Source organism: Arachis hypogaea, chromosome 11 (assembly GCF_003086295.3).
Source record: "Arachis hypogaea cultivar Tifrunner chromosome 11, arahy.Tifrunner.gnm2.J5K5, whole genome shotgun sequence".
NCBI classification, from domain to species: Eukaryota; Viridiplantae; Streptophyta; class Magnoliopsida; order Fabales; family Fabaceae; genus Arachis; species Arachis hypogaea.
Window position 1 is genome coordinate 75,848,263 of NC_092046.1, and position 27,141 is coordinate 75,875,403.

At 34.5% G+C, this 27,141-nt stretch overlaps 2 protein-coding genes across 2 annotated transcripts; one reads left to right on the forward strand and one right to left on the reverse strand.

The window, feature by feature from the left end:
• The first annotated feature begins 13,903 nt into the window (after positions 1-13,903).
• Positions 13,904-17,363, forward strand: LOC112722242 (SNF1-related protein kinase regulatory subunit gamma-1). Its single transcript, XM_025773229.3, has 6 exons — positions 13,904-14,431; positions 14,654-14,826; positions 15,126-15,314; positions 15,451-15,726; positions 16,385-16,548; positions 16,725-17,363. The coding sequence occupies exons 1-6, from the start codon at positions 14,257-14,259 to the stop codon at positions 17,020-17,022; spliced, it is 1,275 nt and encodes a 424-aa protein (XP_025629014.1). The 5' UTR covers positions 13,904-14,256; the 3' UTR covers positions 17,023-17,363.
• A 644-nt stretch (positions 17,364-18,007) lies between these two features.
• On the reverse strand, positions 18,008-21,077 carry LOC112722241 (exocyst complex component EXO70B1). Its single transcript, XM_025773228.3, has one exon. The coding sequence runs from the start codon at positions 20,279-20,281 to the stop codon at positions 18,230-18,232; it is 2,052 nt and encodes a 683-aa protein (XP_025629013.1). The 5' UTR covers positions 20,282-21,077; the 3' UTR covers positions 18,008-18,229.
• Positions 21,078-27,141: the final 6,064 nt, after the last annotated feature.

The following is a 27,141-nucleotide window of genomic DNA, read 5'->3' on the forward strand; positions in this document are numbered from 1 at the left end:
ACTCTTTTGAATTAATGTTATTTGAGGTATTTCAGTTTATTATTGCTTTTCTTTTATTTACATTATTGTTATTCCCATCTGAAGGCATTTTTATTCCAGTATATTTACTTTTCTCCCTTTTGGTCTTGGTTAAGAAATCAGTAACTCAGGAGTTATCAAACTCAAACATGATTGATAATTGTTATCTTTGTTAATTAAATTGAACTTCAATAATCCCAATCTTTTCTTAGGAAATAAATAGGATTTGAAGATCAAACCAATTAATTCCTTGACCTTCCTTTATCTTAGTAAAGGTTAACAAAGTGGAATTAAGATTCAATTCTCATCATCATTGATAAGGATAACTAGGATAGGACCTCCAATTTCTCATACCTTGCCAAAAGTTTATTTACAGTCATTTATTTATTTTACTTGCCATTTAAATTACTTGTTCTTCATTTACTTTAATTTCTAATTAAACTATTCACTCCTCATTCTCAAAATCCCAAATTTACAATCTCCATAACCAATAATAAGAACATACTTCCCTGCAGTTCCTTGAGAAGACGACCCGGGGTTTGAATACTTCGGTTATCAATTTATTTAGGGGTTTGTTACTTGTGACAACCAAAACGTTTGTACGAAGGGATTTCTGTTGGTTTAGAGACTATATCTACAACGCGACTATTTTTATAAAATTCTTTACCACCATAAAGTCCCAACGTCAATAATCATCTCAGCTCGTTCTCAAGGCCAAACAATACTTCTACTTATCCCTTTTTCGTTTCGTTCTTTCTTTCGTTTCTTTTATTCCTACTCTCTACTCTCCTGTGGCAGAGGTTCTTTAGATTATTTTAATCTTTTCTCTCTGCTCTTCTGTGGCAGAGGTTTCTTTAATATTTTTCTTTTCTTTTCTTTTCTTTCCTATTATTCCATAATATAAATTATTTTCGCATTATTCCCTCGCCTCTCCCTAAGTGTCTTGGAAAAGAATTATAACGTTCTTTAATTAAGTCTGCGTTCTCTAAAGCTTTTAGGATTACTTTGCTTGCTTGCTTACTCAATAATATTACACATTATAGTATTCTTACAAAATAATATCTTTGATAAATACAAATTATAATAATAATTTATTTTAATATAATTGAGTAATTTTAAAGAAGTATTTAAAATAATATTTATAATCTTCTTTTAAAACTTAGTTTATAAAATCTTATTTTTAAAATTTTTATTAATTACTCTTTAAATTACTAACTTTTTAATGTTCTATTTTTAATATCAATATTTTATAAAATTATATTTTAACTCTTACTTATTTTTATATTTATAAATAGAACCTAAATTTTTATAAAATATCCATTTTATCCCTGAACTTTACTTATTACCTAAAATACGCGAAAGCTTATACAATTATAAGTTATACCTCGATTTTTATATACAAATACAATATTACCCTTTAAAAATAAAATTTAGTTACTAATCTTTCTTTAATACCAAAATTGAAACCCATAATTCTTTCCTTTCAAAATATTACTTGTATTTTAATCTATTTTTGAGTTTTTCGGTTACCGATTTTTCACAGCTTTTTGTTTAATCTCTCGGCCATCAAATCTTATCACTTTTAATCAATAATTTTCATTCACAACAGCACTAAAATCATCAAAATAACCCCATTTGGGCTTTTCTGCATGGCCGAACCGCAATTCACAAACAATGACAATAACTTCACAGAATTTCAACGTAAACTTAATCAAACTCAAACAGTAATTAATCAAATCAACATTCACTTATCAAATTCATATTTAATTATTATAAAGTTACCAAACCCTACCTTTGTACGAATTTAAAATCAACGAAAACTCTAGAAAAGCTTTTTGATTGAGCTGCTGAAGAAGAAAACGTCAGAAATCGCCTGTATCTCCTAAAACTCCAATTGGCCAAACTAGAGAAGAAATTGAGCTACGTCACTGTCAACTTCTACCGGACAAAAGTAACAGCAACGTGTAGAAGATGATGATACGGACACTTTTATCGGAGTAGATTTTTTTATTGGAGTTACAGATTAAAAGAAACCAAAAAAAAAATTAAAATGAACTCACGGTTTTCACATGAACTTCGGCCACTCTCTCCTCTTGTTTTGATACATGCAAGTTCGGTTATTGCATAATGAATATGCTTAATGGATGTGATGATGATTTGGGCAATGAAAGGGTGATTAAGTGTCACCTTTATATATATGTATCTATTGGTACACAGGCCACGTTTGGCTTGATCTCACTTAGTTTCCCTAGGCTTTCGGCCATGAGGAATGATCGGTTAAATATTATTAAGTAATAATGTTATTTAAAGAACATAGGATGAGTTAAGATAATAATACATGAGGTTGAATAATAATAATAATAATAATAATAATAATAATAATAATAATAAGAATAAGAAGGTTAAATATATGTGAGTTACTAACTTAAATACATTAGTAACTTAAGAATATAAAGATATTTGATAGGGCTTTAGCAACTCTAAACTTATCACGAAATACCAATAATTAATTCTATCGACAAAAGTCGGACTTGATAATATTATTAATATTATTATCTAAGTTCCATTATAACTAGAGCAAGTAAAATAAATAAACAAGATAATAATAAAATTATATTACCATCTATTTTACTTCGGGATTCGAAATTGACTCGTCATAATAAAACTAATCGCTTTAAAATATTATTTTAAAAAAACTCGCATTAGTGCAAAAATTAGAGTTGTTACAGAAGTTGTCGTAATATCTGCTCTATCAGAGTAGCGCAGGCAAAAGCATGACCTTCTGATAGTAAGGATATTACATTATAGTATCAAAAAAGTCTTTCCTGTAGAATCTGAGAAATTGACTGACTATGCTTCAATTGCATACTATGAGCGTCTACCATGTAGTAGGTCTTGTCCTGATAACAAGAGTTAGAGCTTTAGGCACATGACTGTCTACTAATTAACTTTGTTAGTCTACCATGCACATTTTTTTTTGTATTCGATTTGGCCAACCTAATGCTTCGTGTCTATGTATTTGGGAACACTAATGGGTTATCATAGACGATATAGGAGTATAGGTAACGCGACTCACAGGTGTTGGGAACGTTAGAAGTTTCTCTTTGAGGATAGCTCAATTTCGAATCTTAATCTTTGCTTTATCCTTGTAACTTGATCTATCCTTTCCAATCCTATCCCCTTATTTGCTTGATTGCCCTTATCAAGGTTTCTTGATTTGAGATTTTCAACCCTATTGTGTTTTTCCTTAAGTTACAGCATAATGATAAGATATGTAATAGTTTGTATATAATGTTAATTTTTTAGGAAAAAAATTTTTGAAAAGTAGGTAGGATGTAAAATTCAGAAAAATAATAAATAATTAATTAATAAATTAAATGAGAACAAAAAAGATTAAAAATTTAAAATTTATATTTTGGAGAAGTGAAAATAATTAGAATACGAATTAAAATTCAAATCTTAAAGATTTTGGCCCAAAATTGGGCCAACGAGCTAAAACAAGTGAACCAGACTCAAGTAGGCCCAAGCCCACATATATAACACTTAACAAAGTCACATTTCAGTCTCCATTCCCCATCTATGAGAGTGAAGGGCCGATATGAAAGGAGAAAGAATGGAGAAACCCTAACACTATTTGTCACCATCTTTAATCGCCCATAAATTTTGATTCGGAGCTCCGATTGATGAGCTGTTTGCGGTCACACATCGCTTTCCTCATCCTCTTCATTTTTATATAAGTGTTTCAATGAGTAAATCCAAAATCGCTATCCAATTTTTCATTCTCCACTATTTTATATTTTTGGGTAGTTAGTGTTGAAATTTTGTGATTTTGATTATTTAGGGGTACTCTAGCATGGATTCCAAGTGGTTCCATCCCTATTGTGTATAGGTTAAGGTAAGAGAACTCTTTTCCTTTGATTGTTTCTAATTATGTATGAAACCCTAGTTTGAAATGTGAATAAATTGATTAATTAGATTGAATAAGAGTAATGGCTAGCTTAGGTTGAGTTGGTGTTGCGGAATTAGGGCTTTGCTTGTTTTTGGGAACACTTGGTGGAAGCTTGGTGCCATTGGTTAAAGTTTGAGTTGATTGGAGGAGGAAATTCAAGAGTTAGAAACTGCCGTCAATGAGGTAGGGGTTTTCTAAAAAATCATTTTTATACAAGGATTGTTATGAATCGATATCGATATAAAAATTTTACTTTTGATGATGTGCTTGAATGATGATTTGGTGTAAATGTGTGTTGGATGATGGCCGAAATTGTATGTTTGATTAGTAAATAAATTTTATGGTTTTGATTACCTTGTGATGAGTTATAGATTGGGTTGAATGATGTTGATGTTAGAGTTTGGGCCTAAGACCGAGATGAGGTGAGTTATCCCCTATATGGTAAGTCATGAAAAGTGATGGATTGCCACGATTGAACTTGAAATGATTGGTATATGTGGTTGTGTTTTGGAATAAATTGTGAATATGGTGAAGCTTGTTGGGTATTTAAATATGAGTAGTGATACATATATATATTGGGTGTTTTGATATGATTGATGATTGAAGTTGGAGTTTCTATAATGACTGAGAATCAAGAGGTGTGAATTAATATGTTTATGAATGATTAAGAATGAGATTTAGTGGTGATTAATGTTGTGGTTGAAATTAGATTGTTGGCATGAATTGGGCATGTGAGTATATATAAATTGCTGTTTGAAAGGATATAAGAAATGAGGCATGAAAAGGTGTTGTGATTGAGATAAGAATTTATGTTGTTTACAAAGAAGGTATTTGAAAAAGGGGCAATATTGCTTGTTGCGAAAATTTTGGATAAAGAGTGATTTTGACTAACTTCGGCGCACCATAACTTGGTGCTTAGAGTTTGGATTTGGGTGTAATTTGTCTTAAATTATAGATGAGGATGAGAGATTTAAAATGGTTTAAAAATGAAGAAAATTTGAATTTTGTAGAGAAAGTTATGAGAGTTAGAAATTTTGTACAAAAATAAAAAATTTAAGAAGTTGCAGAAAACTAGAATTTCTAGTATGCATGCCCACGCACCATATGGTGTGCATGCATGGAACATAGGCAATGGAAGCTGATGAGCGGATAATTTATACGCTTTTTGGCATTGTTTTTACATAGTTTTCAGTATGATTTAGTTAGTTTTTAATATATTTTTATTATTTTTTAAATAAAAATCACATTTATGGACTTTTCTATGAGTTTGTGTGTTTTTCTATGATTTCAGGTAATTTCTGGCTAAAATTGAGGGACTTGAGCAAAAATCATATTCAGAGGCTGAAGAAGGACTACAGATGCTGTTGGATTCTGACCTCCCTACACTCAAAGTGGATTTTCTGGAGCTACAAAAGCCCAAATGGCGCGCTTTCAATTGCGTTGGAAAGTAGACATCCAGAAATTTCTAGCAATATATAATAGTCCATACTTTGCCCGAGTTTAGATGACGCAAATTGGCGTTCAACGCCAGCCTTCTGCCCTATTCTGGAGTTAAACGCCAGAAACAGGTTACAAACTGGCGTTTAATTCCAAGAAAGACCTCTACACGTGAAAACTTCAATGCTCAGCCCAAGCACACACCAAGTGGGCCCGAGAGTAGATTTCTGCATTATTTACTCATTTCTGTAACCCTAGTAACTAGTTTAGTATAAATAGAACTTTTTACTATCATGTTAAGAATCCGATCTTTTGATCATTTTTAGATCTCTAGACCTCCATGGGAGGCTGGCCACTCGGCCATGTCTACCCTATTTTCACTTATGTATTTTCAACGGTGGAGTTTCTATACACCATAGATTAAGGTGTGGAGCTCTGCTGTTCCTCATGAATTAATGCAAAGTACTATTATTTTTCTATTCAATTCAAGCCTATTTCTTCTCTAAAATATTCATTCGCACACAAGAACATGATGAATGTGATGATTATGTGACGCTCATCACCATTCTCACTTATGAACGCGTGCCTGACAACCACTTCCGTTCTACATGCAAACAAGCTTGAATGTGTATCTCTTAGCCTCCTGATCGTGAGATCAGAGTCTTCGTGGTATAGGCTAGAATTATTGGCGGCCATTCTTGAGATCCGGAAAGTCTAAACCTTGTCTGTGGTATTCCGAGTAGGATCTTGGAAGGGATAGCTGTGACGAGCTTCAAACTCGCGAGTGCTGGGCGTAATGACAGACGCAAAAGGATTACTGAATCCTATTCCAATATGATCGAGAACCGACAGATGATTAGCCGTGCGGTGACAGCGCATCTTGGACCATTTTCATTGAGAGGATGGGAAGTAGCCATTGACAATGGTGATGCCCTACATAAAGCTTGCCATAGAAAGGAGTATGAATGATTGGATGAAAGCAGTAGGAAAGCAGAGATTCAGAAGGAACTAAGCATCTCTATACGCTTATCTGAAATTCTCACCAATGAATTACATAAGTATCTCTATCTTTATTTTACGTTTTATATATCTGTTAATTATTAAAACTCTATAACCATTTGAATCCGCCTGACTGAGATTTACAAGGTGACCATAGCTTGCTTCAAGCCGACAATCTCCGTGGGATCGATCCTTACTCACGTAAGGTTTATTACTTGGACGACCTAGTGCACTTGCTGGTTAGTTGTGCGAAGTTGTGACAAAGAATTAAGATTATGAACATGCGGATTAAGTCTTTAACGCCGTTACCAAGGAATGAACGTGCGTATTAAGTCTATGTTCTTCAGAATTTTTAAGAATGAATTCTAGAGTTTCAGATGATGCTTTTATCATCACAGGAGTCAGTTGATTCCCATCAATTTGGCTGTTGTATGTAATGTCCTGCTGAAGCTTGTTCTGCCCTGTCTAATCTCTTTAGACTGAAGCTTTAGACTAACATTGCATGATTCCTGGAATCTTTATTAAAAATTTTGAGTTTCTTATTTTCTTTTTCCAAATAATTTTTGAAAAATCCAAAAAAAAAATTAACAAAATCATAACACTAACATCTGCCTCATTCCTAAGATTCCTGATGCTTGTGACATGTCCCAGGTACGACTCATTAGTTTATCCTCTGTATTCTACAAAATCATCTCTAAGATACTGGTTCATAGATTACAAGGATGTATGAATAAACTTATTATCCCTAATCAGAGCGCATTCCTAAAAGGGGGACTTATTTCAGATAATATCCTGATAGTACATGAGTGTATGCACTACCTCAAGCAGAAAAAGAGAGGTTTAGAGTATGAGATGGCTCTTAAACTTGACATGAGTAAAGCATATGATAGGGTTGAGTGGCAATTTTTGTGGTTTATCATGAAGAAGATGGGATTTGATTCTATGTGGATAAGTTGGATTCATGAATTGGTAACGACGGTTTCTTACTCTATGGTTGTGGAAGGCCAACCATACGATTTTTTTAAACCAAATAGAGGCATCCGTCAAGGTGACCATCTATCTCCTTTTCTTTTTCTATTTTGTGCAGAAGGCCTCTCCTTCTTCCTACACAAAGCAGCGCAAAACCGGAACATTCAAGGGATCCAGATTACAAGAAGATGTCCTAAGGTTAATCATTTACTTTTCGCAGATGATTCTATATTATTATTCTGTAAGGCATCAGAAGACAATTGTGGGAGGATCTTAGATTTATTAGGGGACTTTAAAAGCTTCGGTGGCCAAAAAGTTAACCTTAATAAATCTGCAATCTTCTTCAGCAATAACATTTCTCGTGATATACGCACATCACTTGCTATTACCATAAATATTTCACACATTGGAGTTTAAGACAAGTATTTGGGACTGTCTTCTTTAGTAAATAAATCGAAGACCGCCTTTTCTGCTGTCAAAGAAAGGGTTATCAAAAAGGTCCAAGGCTGGAAACGATATCTTTTATCTAATGGAGGAAGACAAGTATTACTAAGGACGGTAGGAGAAGCAATCCCGATATATACCCTGTTTGTTTCAAACTTCCAAATAATCTAATCAAGAAAATCTATGGCATTCTTAATCAATTCTGGTGGGTTCAACAAGCTATGGAACGTCGTATGGTTTGGATTAGTTGGGATACAATGACAAGGGCTAAGAAAGAAGGAGGGCTTAGCTTTAAAGACCTACATGCACAAAATTTGGCTCTCCTATGTAAACAATATTGGAGAATTGCTACTAATCTTGATGCTTTATTATCTAGAATCTTAAAAGAAAAATATTTCAGATATAATTCTATTCTAGATGCAGAGTTGGGGTCCTTACCTTCTTGGGGATGGAGGAGTATCCTTGCAGGTAGAAGTGTCGTTAAAAAGGGGTTAAACTGGAGAGTTGGTTCTGGAATAGCAATCCAAATCTTTAGAGATCCTTGACTCCCACCTCTGTATCCATTCTCAATATCACCTCTTACAAGTCAGTCCCAAACTAGACATTCAATCTTCTTAGTTCATGATCTGTTCTCTGCACATAAGCAATGGAATCAGTCCCTAATTAATTCAATATTCTCTCAAGATGTTTCCCAGAGAATTCTATCTACAGTACCAGGAGAAGGAGAGGATGAAATTCAATGGACACTCAACAAATCCAAGATATATGATGTAGCTTCAAGATATAGAGTTGCTTCCTTTTTCCACCATGTTTCACTAGAATTTTGTCCAAATATCATGCAACAACCGAAAATTTGGAATTTTCTTTGGAGTCTGACAGCCCCACACAAGATTCCAGTATTCGGGTGGAAGTCCCTCCATGGAAAATTTTCCGTCATTCAACTCATAAATCAGTGATTTCCCAGTACTTCACCAACTTGTCCCATTTGCAATGCTGAACCAGAATCCTTGTTACATTGCATCTTCAACTGTCCAGATGCTTCAGAAACTTGGAGCGAGAGTCCAATAGCGCACTTGACCCCAAATTCAAACTGCATCTCCTTTTTCGATTGGTGGAGACTCCAAATTGTTACCCCGGGTTACCGATCTGTGAGTAAGAACTCGGCCCGTTTTGCTTTGATTATTGCCTGGCATATATGAAAAGAAAGGTGTAGGAGGGTGTTTGAACGCCAATCTATGAATCTTGAAAAACTTCTGACAATTGCTACCAAACAAAATCAGGAACTTGTAAACTTACCCACTGAAACCCAACTTAATTCCAACTTTGCTTTTTTCTTAGTTTCATTCTTTTTACTGTGACTCGCTAATGTTTAAACGAAGGATAGAAGAACCCACTTTCTTTTATATAGTCCTGAATTTTGGACAAAATATTTTTTTTTATTTAAAAGAAAATAATCTACTGTCTTTGAAGGAAAAAAAAAACTTAAATGTTTCAGCTCTTTCTGCACCAGAACAAAATCTTTTTCTGGAATGCTTGGACAAGTTGTTATATTTTTCATCAGTAAGAATGGTAAAATGAGTTCAGGGTAGATTTTATGCAAATATCCCTACACAGTACTGAGATGGAGATAAAAGCAACCAACCTGTGCCAATCTTGTAACTATATTATGTAGGTGTGGAGATCGACTGAACTACGAAGTAATTAACAAAATGTTCAATCATACCATGAAAAAATCACCATTCTATATTGACAACTAACTCCATAAAAATATTTGACTATAAAGAACATATATCTAACCAATTAATTATATGAAAATATTTAAGTGTAAAATACTTGCACAAAACATCTCTCACCAAATATACGCATTGACTCATGCATCATATCTATATCTATTTCAACTACTGGAGTGGTATCCCAAGTGCATAATAACGTGAACAGAAATAATTACCTCTGAAATTACAAATAAGTTTTTGAATGATTAAAAGCGTGACAATAATAAAAATATAACATATTTCTTTTATAATTAGTAAAATTTTTTATATTTATTAAATAATTTATATATTTAATCTCAATTTTTATGAAAATATTAGATAATTATTTAAATTTAATCTTTAAACATTTTTTATTTTGTAAAAGAATTTTGGTCAGTTACAATAAAAAATAAAAAAATTGTTTGACATAAAATCTTTAAATTTTAAGAATAAAAATATTTTATTTTATTAATAATATTTGTAAAAAAATATGTTCAAATTTGATTTTTTAAATATATATTAAAAATATATATTTAACATCTGAATATTTTTATTGATGAGTTTGGAAAACTCTAAATTAATATTTGTGATGACTAATCATTATTAAATATTTAATTACAAAATTATTAATTTGATTTTCATTTAACATATGTTAATTAATAATTTTGTGATGCAGGTTTTAATTGGGCCGAAAACAAAATTCTGATGCAAGCCCAATTACATTCAGCCTTGGTTTAATAAATAAGCTTGGCTGATATTGATTATTATATTACTTGGGCCAGATTGAGTTATTATTACTACAAGCCCAAATGAATGCTTTCCTATGTGCTCAATGCATGATCCGAAAAATATACATCAGAAAAGCAAATGTTACTAATTGGACCAGATTAAATGATTATTGCAACTAAGCCCAATTTTATTTGAGATGAGAGTTCCTCATGCTTTGTCCGAATCCATGAAGCAAAGAAAACAAAGCTTCAATGCTTTCCAACGGATCCCATTTCTCTTCTTTGAATGGATTTCAAATTTAATTTGCTAGCATTGGAACTATGAGAGAGAAAAGTATGATTAACATAATTGAGTGCATTGAAGAAGCACGCTACTCAGCATAAAGGAAAAGCAACTCATTACATTTAATTTATCTTATTTCATTTAATTGTTTTCCTTTTCAAACTCCATCTTCTCTCTCTCATTTCTTTCTTTGCTTCGGTTATTGTCCAAGAAACCATGAAAGCAAAATGGAGCTACCAAAGTGAAGGAAGAACACTCTACAAGACCATCACAATGATGGCAAGAAAACATACCAAAATAAAAGTGTGATGTGGCTGAGATTTTTACCAAATATGGTTAGATTTGGTGTGGTAATCTCGAGCTCTTCATGCTCAAAAAGGAAGAAGAAGATTCGGCCAGCAAAGTGAAGATTCTTGGAGGCATGGCTTGTCTTTGATTCTGCTCAACCACCACAGGAAGTAGCTAGAGTGGCAAAGTGATGGTAGAGGCAGAGATTGAAGCAGATGAAGTCATCATCATCATGAAGCATCAAGGGCCAGAAATCCATCTTGGAGAGCAAGCCAAGGATGGAGAGCTCGGATTGATGAAGAGTGATGACCAAGGAAGGACTAGAGGTAATTGCATGTTGGTTATTGCATGGTTATCTCTTCTCTCTCTGAGTGGCCGAACCGGTTTCTTGAAGGAAGAAGAAGTTGGCTTGGGTTTTGGCTTCAAGTGTGGAAGCTTCTCTCTTCTATAAAAAAGGAGAACAGCCACTGTTTGGAGCAAGGAGTTAGAAGTAAGCAGTGAGAGTGCAAGGCACAGGATTCTCAGAGCTACCTAAGCTTGCAGATTTTCTTCTCCTTCAATGTATTCTGTTTAGTATTTTTCTGTTTAATTTTGTCATGTCTTGAGTCTCATGGAAAAAGGCAAACAGTGAGGTTTGTATGAAAAAGCCAGAGCGGAAAAAGGCAGAGAGTGCAACATTAAAAAAAAAAGCCATAGATGTCTTAGAGCTCCTTTGTTCATCTATGTTGTGTTTCATGATTCTGTGGGAATCCCCTTGTAAGTTGGGTTAGCACTTTACAGTTTGTAATCTGGAAGATTATAGTGAAATTCCATCATGTTTGTGATGGAGACTGGATGTAGGCTGCAGTGCACTTAGCAGCTGAACCAAGATATATCTTGGTGTAATTTTCTCTCTTCTCTACTCCATTTCTGTTTCTGCTGCACAGGAGCTAAAAATCAAAAATGTCTCGTGTCAAGTGACGAGACAAAATGAAAAAATCTCGTGGCTAGAGACGAGATAAAAAACAAAAAAGTCCCATCTAAGTTCAGCAAGTGTTAACAAGCAAAAAGGGGGCTAAGATTCAAACCCCCCTTCTCTTAGCCACTGAAACCATCATTTATTTTATTTTTTTTACTTTTCAAAACTTATTTGTGGATTGTATTTTTGGGATTATTTTTATCAATCACGTCAATACTAGTACAATTTTATTATTTAACCCAATACTGTTTTAGTTTAAAATAAAGGTGAATTCTATGGTGTAGAAAGAAAAAATTTTCTACACCTATAGAATCTTTGTGGCATAATATAAGAAGGACATGTGGATATTTGTAATTGTTTGATGGTTCAACAATAACAAAAAAAGCTGACATTATTATAGCTTATGGCAGTAATTAGTAGCATAATAAAAATTAACAGTTTGATTTAAAATATAATCACAGATTTTTTTTATCATTTGATGGGCCATATTTATTTGTTGAAAGAGTATCTTGTTTAGCCAAAACCTCGTGAACCACGCAATATCATTATCCTAGCAGTATATTAGAGTAAAAAAAATATATAAAAAATAACCAAAATGCAGGCACGAAAATAAAAAAGAATTTGTGATGAATGTATATTATGGTTATCACAAATTAATTTCACCAAAGAATTTTTGTAACTTATAGTTATCACAAATTATTTTTATTTTGTTTTCTAAAATACAACTAGTATAACTTGTTTTTCAGGAATTATAGTTTGGTTTAATAGCAGTGTTTATGTTTTTCAAAAATTTAAAAACCTAGTTTTATATTTAGTAAACTAAACCAAAAAGATAATATATTTATATTTATAATTTTTAAAAGTTAACTTCTATTTATTAAAATTAAAAAAATCTAAAATAACTTTGTATATTAAAAAATATAAATATTTATCTTTATATTTATATCTATTATGAAATTTTAAATTTTAAAATTATTTTACTAAATATAATTATTGTTGTTTATATTTATTAAAAAATTATTTTTAATTTAATTTATCAAACTTATATGTTACAAATTTTAAAAAGTTATCTTTTAAAAACTAATTTTAATAAGTTACTTTCAAAAGTTAAAAATTTTACTAAACCAGCATTATATCTAAAAAGCAAAAAATATACAACTTTTTATAAATTGCAGTCTTTAATAATTTTACGCTAAATATTAAAATACAAAAAAAGTTATTCACCCAATCTTTTGCTACTCTACATATTCATTTATATTTATTTTTTAAAGGTGATGTTATTGTCTTATAGCATAATTACGTTGCTTTTTTATTGTTTACTATCATTTATTTCATTTTAAATTTATGATATTAAGTCTATAAATTATTTTTGGACAACTTTTTTTAAAATATTGGATGTTAACTTTTATAGTAAAGTTACTTTATAATATAATATCTTATGAAAAAAAATATTTTAATTTATATAACTTACCCAAACACCAAATTATGGTCCCCGAATTTTAAAATTGGCATATTTATCAAAATCTACTAAATAAATAAATATTAAAAATGTGGTTCAACTTTTTTTTTTTTTGGGTAGCAGTTTAAAATTTTGATCTTTTTTTTTCACTAGATTTATGGAAAACACTGCATCCCATCCAAATATTTTTTATTCGTCTTGTGCTTCATGATTATTGGTCAAACAAAACTCTCTCAACTAACTCACCTGGTCCATAAAAAATAATTAAAAACTGTAATTACATTTTATCAAATAGTTAATTATTTAATAATGCACTACAAATTACTGCAACAAATTATAATCTGTCTATTATTCCTGTTATTGCTGAACTATCAATCAGTTACAAATATCCACATGTCCTTCTTATATTATGCCACAAGTATTCTATAGGTGTAGAAAATTTTTTCTTTCTACATCATAGAATTCACCTAAAATAAATTAAATCAACATATGTTTCATCCTTATTAATTAATTGTTTAGGCCAAAAGATTAATTATGACAGAAAAAATAAAAAAAATTAATAATTAATTAGCCCCATGAATCGTCACTCAATTCAATCCCATGAGCGCAAACCACTCCCTAGCTCACATCAGTGTGGCCGATAGTAAAACCCGGATGAGGATGTGCTTTCTAATCAATAATAAACAAACACAAATTTGGATAAGCATGACGAATAATAAGGGAAGGACATAACTATTCTCGTTGACCGCTAAGTTGATCTACAGTGTGTAACCAAATCATATCCATCCAGGTGTCACCATTACAAAAGCCAATGTAAGAAGGATGTGAATCCAACGATGGTTTATATTTGTGTTGAGTAGGTTATGTGATCCTATATGGTTCAGTTATTTATGGGAATGTGTTGGAGAAGAATGATCATGTTATAAGCTTGTCAACATTGCAGTTACACACAGAGAAAAAGAGAAAGAAAATTATGGCAATGAATACAATGGTGGCAGAGGGTCCAAGAAGCCCAGAAGCGAAGCTTGGGTTGAGAGTGGAGGATCTTTGGGATGTTATGGAGCCACAGCTAAGTCCTACTGAGAAGCTTAATGCCTGCTTTGAAAGCATCCCAGTCTCTGCGTTTCCAATGGCTCCTTCAAACAAAGGTATGGTAGCAATAAGGATCTATAAAGCAAGAAAATGCTTCAAATTTATTCTGATGCGCTTTCACTTCAATCTGTCGAGTTTGGACTTCTGGATCATCATTTTGGTCCTACTCGGTTGAAGAGCAATATAATATTTGATCACAACTCGCAACCATGATAGTATCCATTGATGTCTAAGCATGTGTATTTTTGTTTTATTTTATTTTTTGGTGTGTATTGTAGAACTTGAGATAAAATCAGATGCCACACTAGCCGAAGCTGTAAAAGTACTGGCACGTCACAACATTCTGAGTGCACCTGTGGTGAATGTTCACGCACCTGAAGATGCAAGTTGGCTTGATAGATACATCGGAATAATTGAGTTTGCTGGAATTGCTGTATGGATTCTGCATCAGGTTAGACACATGTCAATTCACCTTTAGTTCCCCCCTTTCTCACTGTAGTAATGTTTGAAATTATGTATAATTGAAAATCTAGCAGTGGCAAATATGAATGTCATATTTTGGTATGTATATGGTGGTGATACACAATTTTGTTGCTATATAAGGGAGATTTGAATGTGATTGTGATTGTTCCTATCTATGCATGTTATAATATAATGTTTTAAATGCAATAATCGTGGACCATATGAAAATGGAATTAATTTAACCAACATTTTTGCACTAAGCCAATGTGGGTCTATGCTTTTTGGCAGTCTGAACCTACAACTCCTACAAGTCCATCCACTCCAAACACTCCAACCAGTGCAAGTGCTATTGCAGCTAAAGCAAACGGATTAACCTTTGCTCTAGAACTTGAAAATTTAGGCCTTGGATCTGCTGCAACCACTTCAGGGAACTTCTTTGAGGATCTCATTTCTTCTGAACCTTACAAGAACACCAAGGTCCATACTTGTCTTTGCAATTATTTCACCTATTTGTATTTCAACTGCTATTTGTTCCAGCTATTCCATCTGTTTGATTTAGTCTTATATATTTGTCTATTTATTTCACTAGTTTTTCTTTTCTGGGTGCAAACAGGTCTGCGATATTTCAGGGACGTTCCGGTGGGCTCCATTTCTTGCTTTGGAGAGATCAAACTCGTTTCTAACCATGCTGTTGCTGCTTTCTAAGTACAAGATGAAGAGTGTCCCTGTGGTGGATTTAGGTGCTGATAGAATTGACAACATTATTACACAATCTGCAGTGATTCATATGCTAGCGGAATGTGCCGGGCTTCAGTGGTTTGAAAGCTGGGGAACCAAGAGTCTATCTGAAGTCGGTCTTCCCTTGGTGACACCAGACCAAATCATCAAGGTTTGTAAAGGAAAATGACTTGCATTATCATCAATCTAGAATATAAAATAGTAGACTTTGTTATTAGCATAATGCCATATTATATTTTACATACATTAGTACATTATAATCCTGTGTATACTATACCAACATAACCTTTATTGGAATATTTCATGCCATTGGAACTATGAGGGTAAATTTACATTAACCGCCTCTAAGATTTGGTGAGATTCAACATGACCCCCACTTGTTAGTGACATTGATCTCTCCTAAGCTTCAGTTTAGAGGAGGTTAGTACTATGTTTACAAGTGGGGTTTAGTGTCATTTTAGAAAATACAAGGATATTGAGGTTAGTACTATGTATATTTCTAGAAATAAAGGAGAGTCAAGGTCAATTCACTAAAAGTTAAGGAAGATGAGATTAATTTTCCCTAACTATCACCCATTAATGTTATCAACCTGGCAAATACATCCCCGAGTTCGAAGATGTTTATTCTGCTTAGATACAAGATGGTAAGCTTTAGCTCTCTGCTGCATTGAAATTTGAACCATGTTAAGTAGAATTCTCAAAACTCTAGTAGATATGGAGAAAAAACTCTGTTAGATATCTTGAAAACAATATAAATTGTAGTTGTAGAGTGTTGCCACCTTCTCAGTGGAGTGTTGCCACCTTCTCAGGTTTATGAGGATGAACCAGTGCTTCAAGCATTTAAATTGATGAGGAAGAAGAGGATTGGAGGGGTGCCTGTGATGGATAGGGATCAAGGCAAGGCAGTTGGTAACATAAGCTTGCGAGATGTTCAGTTCTTGCTAACTGCCCCAGAAATCTACCATGATTATAGGTGTGTCATTACATTAAGAGAATTTGGTTTCATAGCTTATTTTTTTCTTTTTAGAAGCTACTTTGTTTAGCTGAAAGGATGAAACAAACACAACCTAAATTTGTGAGATAAAATTATATTTCCTTTATATGTGTTTCTTTACTTCATTCCCTGATCAGATGTTCTCTCAATCACAGATCTATTACAGTAAAGGACTTTGTGACAGCAGTTAGAAGCTACCTAGAGAAGAATAAAGATGCAAACCCAATGTCAAGTGAATTAGTTACATGTAAAATTCATTGCACGATCAAGGATCTGATTAAATTGCTTGATGATGAGAAGATTCATCGAGTCTATGTCGTCGATGATGATGGGAATCTACAAGGACTTATCACGCTGAGGGATATCATCTCAAGGCTAGTACACGAGCCACGTGGCTATTTTGGTGATTTCTTTGATGGTGTTCTTCCCCTGCCTCTGGATTGCCGGGTTTGACAACCAAACTGTTAATGAAGAATAACATGCTGTCTCAGTATCTTTTTTATATATACTTATGTTCTAAAATGAAAAAAAAAATTACAAATAGATCTATGTGCTTCTCTTCAGGGTTGAAGATGGGAGCTTGGACCTTTGTAGTATTAGGCTGTGTGCAAGTTGCTTGCTCCGCATTTTGACCAGTGTCGTAGCGTGAGATTTTGAGTACTGTAAATTAACCATGACTTTTGTCAACTTCTGTAATTTAACAAACCCTTATTTTTTGGATAATTGAACAAGGTTCGATATTCAAAATGAATATAGTACTCAGAACCTAATGGAAATTGGAAAATTCATTACCATATCGATAGCAAGACTTATGACTTATCCATCCTCCTTTAGTTTGGAAAGAGTATAACTCGTGAACTTGCAAAGTAAATCAAGAATTTGGGATTTCTCATTTTGCAGTTGCTATGTTAACATAACATATGAAGTTGGAAAAAGAAAAATGTTGGACATGTGACACTTGAAGAAAATAAGAGGAGAGCTGCTTTAGTTAAAACACTTTGTTGAATAAGACCAATCATAGGATATAGATCCACATACCCTGGGGCCAGAGGCACAAAGTGAGGAATTAAAAATAGAGGCTGTTCTAAGTTGTCCCGGAATGGAAAGTTAACAAACATATAGCATCTAATAATGCTTGATGATAGGTGTTAGAAAATGAGTAAATGACATTATCATTGTACTGCTCACACTAACCATAACTTTCAACGACCAACCAACATAACATGTTCTCACGTTGTTTCATTCAGCAAATTAATATGCAACTTTCTTCATCCGATTCTTCTTGCTTCATTGACAATATTTTGATCATCACTTGAACCTTTTCGTTAGCAAACTCAACATTTAGCATATCCAGAATCCAGTTTCTGCTAAACTAGAGATTATTTCATTTCATCACTCTTGGACATAAGCATAGAGCAATAAAAAACTGCAAGTACCGTTTGAGACACTAGACCTGTGAATATATACAAAAGATACAACAGTATTGACAGCCAAATGAAGGAAAAAAAACGTGGATTTCATAAAACCCCATTGCACCTGAAAAACTAACAGCTATTTAGGAAAAACACATAACATACACAGGATAAGAAATCTTTTCTTTTTTTTTTTTCCAACTAATCCTCCTAAAATGAGTTCACCCTTTATAAACAACCTATATAGTCTATGTACTTTTTCTCCTTATGTGATGCAATACAGCAGGGGACCCTTCAAATAAATTCAATAAATAGGTATCAAGATCCTCTGGGGTATACTTAATGTATTTTCCAGCATGCCTTCCTTCTACTAGATGACTGCTAAACCTTCCCACAAACGAGCGGTACGCTGGAATCACCTTCTCCGAAATAGATAACTGCAGCTCTTCACGAAGCCGATCATCCGGTACCTTCCAAGCTGTCTGAATCCTATAAATCTCTTCAAAACAGGCATTGAAACTCTTGAACCTCTCCTTCAAGGCCATCTTTGAGGCACTACTAAGACTAGAGCTCCCTCCAATTCCTTCATCCTTCAAACAAGCCAAGGCTCTGGTCCAAGAGGCCCTGAGATAGCCTGTAGCATACTGGCGTATCTGGCCACGGCGCTTCCGGATCCAATCATCCCCTAAGACCTTCCTGATTTCGGAGTCTCTTACTTTCCACACTAGGTAATAGAGATTGTTCATCAAGAATATCTGCTGCAGCGCATTGTCCTCATAGAGCCTTGATTTTTCCTCAAGGTTAAACTCAAGCTCAGACATCAACAACAACGTTCTTTGTCCTAAGGGAGAAATGGCCTCTATCTGGGAAACATCACCCCTGAAATCATTTTGAACCCGATAAAGATCCTCTTCTCTGATTTCCAAGAGCAAGTTCAAGGGCTCACTGTAATCCACAAGCAACTTTAGGTAGTTCATCACATATCGAGCCAACGGATGAACATCCCCTGTAATCACCAGCTTCTTGGAAGTCTCATTCCTAATACAATTCTCAAACTCGGCAAACGTCCCTATCACGGCATTGCCGAGTCCACTAAGCGCTCCCCTGGCCTCACCAGCCACAAACTCATCAGAAACCATCGCCTCCAAATCAGGCAGAACATCCCTCGATGCCTCGTACATATCCAATATCCTGAACAATTTCTCCGGGGACCTCTTACAAATTGAGACAGCCTCGGCGAAATTCAGCAACTGCATAACACACCCTTTAGCAATCTCATTAAAACATACCTCTTTGACCTCAACCAAATCCCCAAACACATTTTCACAGAGCCTCTTCTCACCACTCAGCAAAACCACAACACTAATCTTAACAGCATGAACCCAATTCTTCATCTTCTCATCTAGAACCTTCCATTCAACCCTGTGAACCTCTTCGATACTCAACCTCTCGACACCAATAATAGCCAAGCACTCATCCAAAGCGTCACGCCTAACACCGCTATAAACCTGAAGGCACTCTCTTTCGTAACCAGACCTTATCATTCGAGTTACGATTTCTCTCAGCTCTGGAACCGCATCGGGATGCACCAAATCGATTGAAACGCCATCGTTTTCGTTTTCGTCTTCAAAGCTCGCGACGCGCTCGTGGAACCGGTGATTTGGGGTTTTGCCAAAGCTCTCCGAGCTTCCGTCGATTTCGGCGGCGGCGGCGCCGTCGTGTGAGGCCAACGAGAGTGAAACTCTATGCACCGAGCTGTAGAGGCTGTCGGCGTCTAGGGGGACGGTGCTGCGGATCAGCACATGGCGGAGCTCGTGCTCGAGCCTTGTCATCGCGATCTGGATAGCCTTTTCGGCGCGGTCACACATGGCGGCTCGGCGAGGTGGCAACGGCAGCGCTAACGAGAGATTTTCATCGATCCACTGGATGATGTCATCAACGGCAGAGAAGTACTCTACTCTGTGGACATGCGAGTCAAGGATGGAGGTGGAGTGGCGCAAGGAATCGCCGCCGCCGGAGAAGGAGGCGTCCCAACGGAGGATGACTTTCATGGCGGCCTCGAGGCGGTCAAGGTCTTCTTGTTCCTCCTCATCGGCGGGAACGGCGTCGGAGATGGTGGACTTGGAGTCGTTATCGGCGTCGATGAGGTCAGAAATGGTAGAGAGACGGTTATCGAAGGAGGAGAAAATGAGGAGCATGTCCTGGCGAACCTCCTTGGGAGTGTTGAGACTCATGAGGATCTGCTGCGCCGTCGCCAGAACACGATCCTCTCCGGCGCCGTCGAGGCTAGTGGTGGCCATTCCTCCTCCACCAGCGCGGTGTATTTTGGTCTTTCTGTGTTTCTCTCTTTTTGTTGGAGTGAGTTTCGGAAACTCGTAGATTGCCTTACGTGAGGTGGAAGGGTTTGGGGAATTTGGAAGTGTCAGAACGCATAAGGTTCGAAGAGTGAAGGCCAAGAAGCCTTTTATTCTCGGATAAGTCGGACTTTGTGGGATGTGGATTCTTTTTGGATTCCTTTTTGTGGCTAAAATTTTTATATATGGATAATTTTAATGTGAAATACAAAAATATTTGATGATTTTGGTGTTCTACAGGGTTGTGGTAGTAGCACAAAACGTTACTAACGTTTTGTAATAAAAAATTTTTTTTAATCATCAAAGAACAAAACGTCACTGACGTTTTGTAATAAAAAAAATATTATTTTAATTATTAAAACACAAAACGTCGCTGACGTTTTGTTAGAAAAATATTATTTTAATTGAAGAAACACAAAACGTCATTGACGTTTTGTAAATGGCCATAGTTGTGTTCAACACACAATTTGGTTCATGATAAAGGATTTCACCTCTAGTAATACAATATTAAAAAGAAAAAGTTCCCTTTTTGTTTTATTTGTTTACCTATTTATTTATTTATGTTTTTTCTAGAGAGAAAATCGATGAAGGGATAAGCCGAGGGAGTGTTGTTAGCCCTTAGCCGGCTAAGCTGTGGTTGGGGTTGAAGTGGTAGAGATTCTCACACACTGTTCTGCGCACCCCCATAGCATGTTTTTGTTTTCTGTTTCGCTATAAATAAACAAATAGTTAGTCTATAGATGATTTTTATTAACTTATAAATTTAGATGATGATGATTATTATTATTATAAAGTAAATAATGAATTAAGCTTCAAAGTAGTCTCTGAACTTGCACTTGAGTCTTAAAGTAATTCTTAAAATTAATAATTTCTCAAATTCGTCCCCAAAATTGCACTCCAGAACTCATAGTAGTCCTTGAGACATTTTCCATTCATCAAAACCTTAAAACGACGTCGTTTTGAACAAAAAAAAAAAGAGTAACGTAAACCCCCCAATTCGAACCAAAAAAAAGAAGAAAGAAAAAAAGAAAGTGTAGCATAGAACCAACCCGCCCTTTCCAATTCCCAATTTGTTCCATCCCTATCCCCATTCCCAACCTTCTCCTTCTCCTTCCCCTTCTCCTTCTCCTTCTCCTTCCTCTTCCCCATCCCCATAGTTACATTTATGGAATAATCAAGTGCGAAAAACCGAATCGAAACATTTATGGATTCCAAGCTAACATGGAAGTTGATGGAAAGAAACTGTCTCTTGCATCATCGAACATTGTGTTTAGAGGATGCGAGCTTAAGAACACAAGCTGGGCTTTGGGAGTTGCTGTTTACTGTGACAGTGAGACTAAAGCTATGCTCAACAGCTCCGGTGCGCGGTCAAAGAGAAGCCGGCTCGAGACTCGAATGAATTCGGAGATCATCATGCTCTCTTGCTTTCTTGTTGCTTTGTGTACAGTCACGTTCGTTTGTGCTGCGATTTGGTTGAAGCGCCACAAAGACGAGCTTGATTTGATGCCGTATTACCGGAAGCTGAGCTTCTCCAGGGGGAAACCGAAGAAGTATAAGTATTATGGTTGGTTTTGAGAGATAATTTTCACATTTCTCATGTCAGTTATAGTTTTTCAGGTTATGATTCCAATTTCGTTGTACATTTCGATGGAGCTTGTTCGTGTTGGCAGGCTTATTTCATGATCAGAGATGATAAAATGTATGATAGGACTACCAAGTCAAGGTTTCAGTGTAGGGTTTTGAATATCAATAAAAATTTGGGACAGATTAAGTATGTCTTTTCAGATAAAACTGGTGCTCTTACTGAGAACAAGATGGAATTCCAGTGCACCAGCTTCTGAGGGGTTGATTACAGTTCGACGAAATCCGGAGAAGGGGATGGGGATGGGGAAGGAGAAGGGGAAGGTTGGGGATGGGGATAGAGATGGAACAGATTGGAAATTGGAAGGGGGGTTGGTTTTACGCTACACTTTCTTTTTTTTTTTTCTTTTTTTGGTTCGAATTGGGGGTCTATGCTACGCCTTTTTTATTTTATTTTTTTGTTCAAAACGACGTCGTTTTAAAGTTTTGATGAACGGAAAATATCTTAGGGACTACTATGAGTCCCGGAGTGTAATTTCGGGGACGAATTTGAAGAATTATTAATGTTAGGGATTACTTTGAGGCTCGAATGCAAGTTTAGGGACTACTTTAAGACTTAACTCGTAAATAACTAATAGATCTTTTTCAATCTCGTCTATTTATTTAAAAAATAAAATACTCTTTCACAATTTGACAATTTTTAATTGAATCATAATTATTTAAGTAATTAATCTAAATAATTTTTGTTATTAATCTAAGTGAATTAATAAATTAATTCTTATATATTATCATATTCTATACAAGATAATATATAAAATTATATAAATTTTTTTATTAAAACAATTAAACCAAATATTATATATATTGTAACATTTACTACATAAAACTTTATATTTAAGTCGTAAATCAAAGATAGTAAAATATTACGACACCTAAAAAAAATATACATAATATTTGAAGGATAATAATATAACTAGAAGCCTGTTAAAAAAAGATAAATAATATCGACAGTCGTTATCTACACTCGAATCACATTAACACAAATGAACGTTGTATACTGAAACAAAACATATATATATATAAGTTTCAGAATAAGATACATAATAACTATTAGTCTCGACCTGCGAAGAAAAAGTTAGTGAGAATATTACAAACTAAAAAGTATACAAAATAAAAATTATGTTTCTCCAAATAAAAACATTTAAGAGGAAATATACAATAAAGCTTTCAAAAGTGGAGAAATACTAAATACAAAATAAGCATCAACAAAAGTCTTCTTTGCTTCGCCAAAATAATCCTGCACACTCAGTGAGGTGTGTCACGTCCTACATTTGAAAAAATAGAAAATCCACGACGGATGAAAATCCGAAGATTCCCAGTAGAGTAATAGTTCTAAATAAAGACTATATAAAGAAACATGAACCCACTAGGCAATTTTAATCTCCAACTTCATAGAAATTCAAGCCTAGGGTCCTAACTAATCCCAACAAGGTCAATTTTTGCTAAAATCTTAGCTCTATCAATTACCTCTAATCTCAACCATTCTCAATACATCGTCATCTTTACTCCCAATATTCAATTTCCCAGTTTAATATTCAGTTCAGTAATATAAATCACAAATAATAATCAATACAAGGTTAATTTGCTAAGTTTAACATACTATGAACTACCATCGATCTCATTCATTCCCATAGTCATATATTAATCCAAGTCTCAAGTATCAATAATGAAATCATACACAAACAACAAGCAGTACAAAGCAAATACAGTTAAAGAGTAATTACAACAAATAGTACATTTAACCGTTAACAGAAAATCAATTAGGCAAACCAAAATAGTTATGCACACTCAAATAATAGCAAACAAATGCACATGATGCATGTCTGTCCTACTGACCGTGAGCTAAGCTGTCGGTTAAAATGCCAGAATACGACATATCTGGTAGCTAACCTGGATATTGTCTCTCTGTTGTCCATTCCCAAAAAGTAATTGTTATAACCTCGCAGGGAGAGTGCCTTGTACACCTTGCAGAGAGAGTGCGCTGTTACCTTGCAACCAGAGAGAGATCGTAATGCAGCAGAAAGGAAATTCTCAACCTAACTCGTTGACACCATAGCCAAGAATTGAAATCAAAAGGAATCTTCAACCTCCTATTCATTTTTCCAATATAACAAGAGTGGGAATCCTCAACCTTGTTTGTCCACCGTAACAAGAGAGAGAATTTTCAACCTCAACTTGTCTATCAGTGAGCGAGATCAAACCACCATCCTCACCGTAGGCGGGACAAAACCACCATCACACAACATTAATAACGCAAGCGTGACAAAACCCACATTCTTGCCAATCAATAATCATTATTAACCAAACCTATTATCATCGTCAAATTTATCATTAATCATAGGCGCTAGTATATATCTCAATCATAGTTTTCATCCTAAGCCTCATATGAATCCTCACTTTTTGATCTAAGTCTCTAATCAATTCAATTCAATCCTAGTCATAATCTTAACCAGCCTCGTAAAGCATTACTCATCATAACCACATTCATATACATATATATGTATAACCAGAGAGAATCCTCAACCTCTCCAATTCGTGAGCGGGATTAAACCACCCTCCTCATCGTGGGCAGGACAAGACCATCATTCCTACAAAATCACATCGCAACTATGAACAAGTGGGATGAAATCGCCGTCCTTATCCGGTGCAGGTGCCAAATCAATACGCAAGCGTGACAAAACTCACGACCTTGCCAATTCAGTTTTAGACCACATTCACTCAAATCCATTTCATAAGTTATGACATTCAATAACTCTAATTCTTTATCAATTTATCAATTTCATTATCTCGTGAGCGGGACAAAGCCACCGTTCTAATCGTAGGCGGGACGAACTTCCATCCACAACATTCTCATCCAATTATCCAAGGGTTTGTCCGGGTATAATTCAATTCAATTTGTTATACTCCTTCCCAGTATATTCAACGCTTACTAATTAGTTATTCAACTCCATACGGAGGTTAAAGGGGGATATAAATAGACAAAGAAGGCTAGATAGTTTAAAATAATCATTTTAGCCAAAACAAGGTAGTCTTGCATACGCACGCCTCGCACATATGCGCGGAATTTGGTTCGGAAAAATTGGGAAGTCGCAAGCAATGCATACATGTTCATCATTCAAGCGCGAGAGTTCGAGTGCATGCGTAGGCGGCACCCGTGCGTATGTGCGGGAGCTGCCTCTACCCCAAATTTAGCAAAATTTGAAATTTTCAATTTTCAACCCCAATTTTCAAACTTATATAACTTTTGCTAAAAAATTTATTTTTCATTTATTTTTCAACGATTTTAAAGTTCTCATCACCAGCTTTAATTCAAGATAGGTTTCACTCAATTTCAAGTTTCAAGCGCCAAGTTATCGCCCGTCGAAGTTAGCCAAAAATCACTTTTTACCAAATTCTTCTGCATCACTCAATTTCACAAATTCTTAAATTTACCTTTTTTAAAACAAATCGTAGACCAATTCCTAGGTCTCCTTTACACTCAATCATCAATCCCAAATCACATCCTAGCCATTCAAGGGCCAATCAACCAATTTCGATTTACATCAATTCCGTTCAAAATCCATTAATCAATCAAACCACAACAAAATCAAAGCATATAACTCAACCATCATACCACAACCCAATTCAACATATTTATACCAACAACTTACAAAAACTTACCCAATTATGGTGCCAAACACTACCAATCCGGCATTTGGCACCAGTAGCGCAAACCAGAGTGGTCCCCACATGATTCAGAACCGAATCTCTTGCTCTAATTTGAACTTTTAATCAATTTTGAATTAAGAAAAGATATTTTTAGGTTTTAGAATTTTAATTTTGTATCAATTAGTATTAGATATAAGAAGAGAAGATATCTCGGCCTATGGCTTCTTCTTCTCTTCTTCAGACTTTTACAATTTTCTCTGCTAGGATTTTTTCACACCATGAGCAACTAAACTTCCATTGTTAAGGTTAGGAGCTCTGTTTATTTTGATGGATTAATGTTAGTGTCATTCTATTCTTATTTAATGCACTGGTTTAAATTCAAGGATTGTTTTTGTTCTTCATCTTAGGGATTAGAGTATATTGAAAGATAGCTCTTTTTCTAATTAAGTTCTTGTTGAATCTTTGAAAAGTTAAATCACTTGAATAACAGTTTGAAATCAATTCCTCATAACTCTCTAACTACCCAAACTTAACATGATATGTGATATATAATCATCTTATCTTTAGGTACTTAGGGTTTGTGTGGCTCATAAACTAGAGTTGAACTTAATCCTCTAATTGAAATTAAGTGACCAAGGAATTGGCAGTTAACTAGGTTAGAAGAGAATAAATTACTAATTAAAATTTGCCATGAATTAAACCTTTGTATGATTAAAGTAGTTAATAAGAATTATTAATCCAAAAAATTAGTCACCTCCAAATCCTTAACTGTTATATTTTCACCAATCGTTCATTACTTGTTTTCTTAAATTCTTTTATTCATTGTATGATACTGACGTGGCAAAAATTGGCGAGTTAATAAATTGTTATAAGAGATACGTTGCAAGTACAGTTCTTAACCAACTAAAAATTCACTTATCAATTTAGAAGGGTTGTCACAAAAATTAGAATTAAAATACTGGGAGTATGAATCCCACGTCGTCTCCCAACGAGTTGCAGAAAGGTGTGCTATTTTATTAATCAGATATTTTCTAAAATGGTTTGAGTTGATAAACAGGAAATTAAATCAGAGAAATTGTGTAATTTTAATAAAAACCTTGACTGGGAGTAGATTAGTTGGAAGCCCTATTCTTGTTGGAGTACTCTCAAGATTAATTGATGATTGAAGGTTGTTCTGCTTAGTTATCCCTTACTAGGTAGGGAAAAGTCAAGCAAGTTGAAAAGCTATTTCTATTCACAAGTTCCAATCCTCTCTCTTGGAAATGATTGGTGTCAGTGACTAGAGGACAATCCAATAATAAACCCAATTACAATTTTTCTCTTGAGCATTCCAACTCAAGGTCCTCCTTTCAATCAACTCCCAATCAAGTTATGGAACTACTCGCTCATTATGAATGTAAACTTCACAACATAAGAAAGGAAAATAAAGAAAGACATGATAAATAATAATCAAAAAGATCAATTAAAAATAAAAGTGGTTCTTGTATTAATAAATTCTAAAAATAATCCAATAGTAA

Bases quoted from the DNA above. Each gene is read 5' to 3' on its own strand.
- LOC112722242 (XM_025773229.3), top strand. From the start codon at position 14,257: ATGGCAATGAATACAATGGTGGCAGAGGGTCCAAGAAGCCCAGAAGCG. The intron at 15,727-16,384 runs GTTTGTAAAGGA...CCACCTTCTCAG, and splicing joins CACCAGACCAAATCATCAAG to GTTTATGAGGATGAACCAGT. The intron at 16,549-16,724 runs GTGTGTCATTAC...TCTCAATCACAG, and splicing joins GAAATCTACCATGATTATAG to ATCTATTACAGTAAAGGACT.
- LOC112722241 (XM_025773228.3), bottom strand. From the start codon at position 20,281: ATGGCCACCACTAGCCTCGACGGCGCCGGAGAGGATCGTGTTCTGGCG.